The 5,792-nt window shown below is 30.0% G+C and overlaps 1 protein-coding gene across 1 annotated transcript in view; it reads left to right on the top strand.

Annotated features, from left to right (window-relative positions):
• Window positions 1-2,846: 2,846 nt before the first annotated feature.
• The window catches only part of LOC106758631 (serine carboxypeptidase-like 51), a 4,379-nt gene continuing 1,433 nt past the window's right edge, over window positions 2,847-5,792 (top strand). Inside the window, exons 1-11 of the mRNA XM_022780139.1 lie at window positions 2,847-3,097; window positions 3,217-3,311; window positions 3,548-3,655; window positions 3,781-4,021; window positions 4,143-4,186; window positions 4,266-4,333; window positions 4,436-4,541; window positions 4,750-4,958; window positions 5,036-5,105; window positions 5,258-5,308; window positions 5,780-5,791. Of these exons, the coding sequence (XP_022635860.1) occupies window positions 2,959-3,097; window positions 3,217-3,311; window positions 3,548-3,655; window positions 3,781-4,021; window positions 4,143-4,186; window positions 4,266-4,333; window positions 4,436-4,541; window positions 4,750-4,958; window positions 5,036-5,105; window positions 5,258-5,308; window positions 5,780-5,791 (1,143 nt within the window). The 5' untranslated portion in view covers window positions 2,847-2,958. The remainder of the gene's footprint in view (window positions 3,098-3,216; window positions 3,312-3,547; window positions 3,656-3,780; window positions 4,022-4,142; window positions 4,187-4,265; window positions 4,334-4,435; window positions 4,542-4,749; window positions 4,959-5,035; window positions 5,106-5,257; window positions 5,309-5,779; window position 5,792) is intronic.

Raw genomic sequence — 5,792 nt, 5'->3', positions numbered from 1 at the left:
CCCACTATTTTCTTTTATTCTAAAAATACGTTACACCTCCCCACTATTCTTAAAAATCTTTCTCTCTTTACAATAATGGAGCATTTACATGACTCATTAATGGAGCATTTACATGACTCAAATTTGAAGTTGTGATATATTTTCTTAAATAAGTTTGATTCAATCTTATTTTTGTTGTTGAATATATTTTTTTTCTTTTCAAATTACTTAATAAATGGTAAAATTTTGTTCTAAATTTATAGAAAAATGTTTATATGTATGTGTGTTTTTTTTACATATAATATCTATAATTTTTAACATTATATTATGTTTTAACTCACCGACATGTTTGACTCAAATAATATGAATAAAATATTTAAGAAAATAAGATTGCATCAAAAAAATAAGATTGCATCAAACTAATTTAAGAAAATATATCACAAGTTCAAATTTGAATTACCAGTCATGTAAATGTTCCATTAATATAGAGAGAGAAAGAGAAAGATGGTTAAGGATAATGGGAAGATGTAAAGTATTTTTGAAAAAAAAAATAGTAAGGAGATATAAAATATTTTTAAAATAAATTAAAATAGTGAAGAGATACAGATTCCACTTGGGAAGGTGGAGGGAAGAACACCCTTCCTCATTTTATGCATGAATCTGGAAAGGCAGCCACCCTACCCTAGTTTCTCCAGGAGGTTTGGAAAATGTGATGACTTGTCCCAAAGGTCCCACCATTTCATGGGTCTTACAAAAATACTAATTAAAACTAAGTTCTTTTTGTTCCTATTTGATAGGTTTATTCAATGTGATTCCTTACTTATTTTTTTCCTCAATTTAATTCTCATTTTATTTTAAATAAGTAAATTATGTCTGACATAGTTTAGAAAGCAATCACAAATTAGTAATTTTGAGTTTCTATTATCTTTTTAGGGTTTTACTCTTTTTGGAGGGGACGCTGAAGGTGCTATGAATAAAAGTAGAGAGAATAAAGATTTTAAGAAGTACAAAATTATTACTATATGTTTACTTTGTCAGAACCAATTTAATAAGATGCATCATAATGATTTTTTTAAAATAAAATAAGAATTAAATAGAAGATGAAAAAAGATCCTTTAGTTTTTCCTTTTTATATTTTTAAGGTAGGGAAAAATTCATTTATATGACAACTTAGTTGACCGAAATGATAATAAAAATAAGACATATTATAAGGTAGTTTTGTAAATAAGTTATATTATGAAATGCGGTGACAAATCTATATTAGAAATTTCTTGATGTATTATGACAGTGTTTTAAAAATCAGTTATAATATCTATTTCTCTCTAATCTTTCACATTTCCTCTCTTTATCTCTAATTTCATTTCATGTTCCCTCTCACTCTTGTTTTTCTCTTCCGCTTTTCGTCTCTAAATCCTTGCATTTCTCAACACTCCTCCAAGAACATTGTGAGAATAATTCTTTGTGTTTGTGCTTTTCTCGACTCCAAGAATACTCCTTCCTATGCGGTGGTTGTGGTTTAGGCTATAGAGAGAAGGAGAGTTAGGTTAGGGGAAAACGAAGGCCAATAAATCCTACGACTGACTAAGTAGTTATAGAATCTTCGGAGACCGTTTTTGCCTTCGTCAAAATCTCCGAATTCTGACTAAATAAGTTTTATGATTCATAGTTCACATTTTACTATTTGTTTTTTCCTTATTTGTTATATTTTTCTTCTATTAATTTTACTAATTTCTCTTATATTGATGGTGATTGTGTTTGGATGGGTGAAAAGATTAGTTACGTTAGCATGAGAGAAAGAAGGAGGGAGCCTTCAATGTCGAATCTACAACTGTGATTGAAGAATTTTGAAAATAAGCTAAAAAGTTGTTAGAATTATGAGAGAATTATTTTAAACTTTTTAATTTTGATTAGTTTATCCTTATCCATTCATCTTTAATTTTGAAATACATTTATATTGTACATACTTCCTCGTGGGATATGTAATATATTTTATGCTTTCCCACGTGCTCTACTTTCTTTCTAATTATTAAAGTTCGAGCTAAGTGTTAGCAATTCTATAAAACAGCAACTTATTTTAATAGTTTTGTTGAAAACAATTGTAATTTTCTAAAACGTTTTTTTTTTTATTTTATTTTATACGATAGAGGAAAACTTTGACATAAAATTCTGATTTCCTCAATTATTTTATTTTTCTTTCTAAATTAATAAAAAACAATCAGAAAAGTTATATCTAATTATAAAATATCAATAAATAGTATATTAATAAAATATTTTTAAAATTTTAGAGATAACAACAATCTATTCATGCATTCATTTTTTCTTTGGTTGATTAATTTTTTTTTTTTTATTATTTTTTATTAGCGGACGTGTGTTATTCTTTTCGTATGATAAAAATATTAAAATCATTATGATTATAATTATAAAGTAATTATAGATGTTTTTTTAATTATAAAGTAATTATTTTAATTAACTTTTTTATTTAAAAGATAAAATGAGAAAAAAATCTGAAAAATGGAAAAGAAGTTTCTTATATATATAAACAGAATATTACTGATGTTCACAAACTAAAGTAAAAAGTTCTTTGTCATTTTTTAGGCAATTTATTTCTATGCTATAGACCAAATCAACAATAACGATTTTTTTTTTATCAGTATAAATAGTAAGTGTATGGAGTTTAATCTATTTTAATATTCTAACTTCAACAATAATAAAATATTTTTTTTATAAAATGAAAAAAATATGACTGAATTAAATCTAATATAACTATTTTTTTTTTTACTTAGTTTGAATAGAAATATATCAAATGAATCAAGCTGAAGGGAGTAAATGGTCATAACACAAGGAATGGAGCACATTCCATTGACAATACAGTCTTATCAGAAAATTAAATGTTGTTTTTATCTATCTTCAATCCCCACACCTTCTTTTTTGCCTTTTACTCACTCTATAGTTGCTTTTCTCCTTGTCCCCTTCTCTGAGATGAAAAAGTTTCAAGCTTTTCTGGTCACTCTTGTATTCCTTGTTGCACTATTTCAGGGAGGATCAGTAACATGTAGCAGTAGCAGCTCAAGGAGTGAAGACGGATCAGAGGAATGGGGATATGTGGAAATCAGACCCAGTAATCTTCTTCATTCTTTTCTTTCTCATTATACCTAATAGAAAACTAGCATGGAATGTTCTTTGAAAGTTTTTTAGCAATAGTTACTTACCTTTATGCTTTGAATTTTGCTACCACAGAAGCTCATTTATTCTGGTGGCTTTACAGAACTCCATACAGAGTCGATAATCCCTCAAAACCCTGGCCAATCATTCTCTGGTTGCAGGGAGGACCAGTATGTGCTTTTTTAGAGTTAAAGAAATTATCATGAGATTAGAAAAAAAAAATGATAAAGGTCATTTTGTTCTCATAGTAGTTGACTAAATCAGTATATGGAAATTATATCAACTACGTAGTTTATTCTCATTATAACAGACTTCCCAATATTTATTTTTTAATTGGGCCATTATATGAATTAAGAATAGCAACATTTTGTTCTAATGGCATCAATTTTTTCAAAATATTTAACAGGGTGCTTCTGGAGTTGGGCTTGGCAATTTTGGAGAGATTGGTCCTTTGGATGGAAATTTGAAGCCCCGGAATTTCACTTGGTTGAGAAAAGCAGATCTCTTGTTTGTGGTAGCTCATTAACTCTATTTTTTTCCCTTGAAGCAGTTGATTTTGCATTCTAATGAGCTTTTGACTGTGCTTCTTACATCCTTCAATGACAATGGCATTGAATCAATGTGCCATGTACTATGTAGGACAACCCTGTTGGAACCGGGTACAGTTATGTTGAAGATTCGGATCTCTATGCCAAAACAGACCAAGAGGCAACCACAGACTTGACAACCTTGTTAGTTGAATTATTCAACAATGATGCCAACCTCCAAAAGAGTCCTCTGTTCATTGTGGCAGAGTCTTATGGTGGCAAGTTTGCTGTAGCTCTTGCATTATCAGCTTTCAAAGCTATTCAACGAGGAACATTGAAGGCTACACTTGGAGGTATATGTTCTTTCCAAAATAACATCATCCAAGACGGATAACAATTCCTGTCCATCAATATGGTGAATTTTGTTTTTTGTTCCTCACATAGTTCCATTAATTATATATATGAAATATTTAGGTGTGGCATTAGGAGATACCTGGATTTCCCCAGAAGATTTTGTGGTAGGTTCCAGTATTGGTGTAGTCAAAGGTTAAAACTTAACTTACAACTTTAACAATTTTAATATTTTCTACCTTGAAGTTCTCATGGGGTCCTCTACTGAAAGATCTATCAAGACTTGATGACAATGGACTGCAAAAGGCAAACAGGTGCATCTTTTTTCCACATTCTGAAATAGACAAATTGATGAAATGTAGGAGTTGGATTTCATTTTCTATATTATCTAGTAGATAAATATGATTTTACAACAGTATAGCTGAGAGGATCAAGCAGCAACTTGAGGCAGGTCAATTTGTTGATGCAACTAACTCATGGGCTGATCTTGAGAATGAGATTATCGCTAGCAGCAATTCTGTGGTACTATAATTTCCATTAATCACGTTGGAGTATTTATTTAATCACTTAAATGCTTTGAAAATTTGATATGATTATTAAAATAGTGTGTATAAGTGAAAATAATATTTCATGTCATTGGCTAACTTTTGGAGTTGTGGTAGATTTTGAAAGTAATTGTAAAGGTGTTTTGTACCACAGCTCCTGAAATTCTTATTTTTTAATATTTCAGGATTTCTATAATTTTCTACAAGATTCAGACAGTGATTCAAACAGCATAAACGCAATGGAGCTGGGATTATCGAAAGAAGTGTCAATTATGCGATACTCCAAGTATCTTATGTCAAAAATTTCAACCCTTGGTAGTGAGGACGAAGATCTTGAAAAATTACTAAACGGTGTCATCAGGAAGAAGTTAAAGATCATTCCCGAGAATGTTACGTGAGTTTATGATGTCAAATTATCGCAAATTCAAATTCAAATTTGTGATCTCACAACAACTTTTGTGATAATGACAGATACGAAGTGCAGTCCTGGGAGGCTTTCGAGAGTCTTGAAGGAGATTTTATGAAGCCAAGAATCAGTGAGGTAACAAGATTATAGTATGCTTAAAATAATTTGTTTCTGTATTTTGGTCTCAAAGGGTTTTGATAATGATATTTCATGGAATTGGATTAATTAAAATGGGTAATTTCTTTTCTTTTAGTTTATATTTGATGTCTCTAGTTTAATTCTCTTAGGTTGATGAGCTGCTGACACTTGGGGTCAACGTGACTGTGTACAGTGGTCAAGTAAGTGTCCTTCACCAACAATTTTTACAAACAGTTTATGTGCACACTTTGAATTTTGATCCTACATACAACCATTGTTCATCCCAATTGTTTGACATGTAGTCTGGGTTTAAAGCATTGTATCAGTATATTTAAGCAAATTGCTGAGAAACCTGATTTGACCATCTTTTATATTTCTTTTATGCAATTGTTCATCTCAATTGTTTGACATATTGTCAATGTGCAGAGACCATTGTTCATCCCAATTGTGTTTGTGGATTCAAAAGTATTATTCATCCCCAAATTTGCATGTGGTGTGAGAAATGATAACATTAAATTTGGATCATGCAACTATAGAAAGATAATCAACAGTTAAATTACTATTTAGAAAGTCATGTGCAATTTACTGATATACCTACAATAGCAGAAGTTCTCACACAGAAAAACATGTATGTAATCTCAATGGAACATTGTGATTTGTGGTTATTATAGGTTGATCTCATTT

Source organism: Vigna radiata, chromosome 4, assembly GCF_000741045.1.
Source record: "Vigna radiata var. radiata cultivar VC1973A chromosome 4, Vradiata_ver6, whole genome shotgun sequence".
NCBI classification, from domain to species: domain Eukaryota; kingdom Viridiplantae; phylum Streptophyta; class Magnoliopsida; order Fabales; family Fabaceae; genus Vigna; species Vigna radiata.
This window is presented reverse-complemented; position numbering and strand designations above follow the sequence as displayed.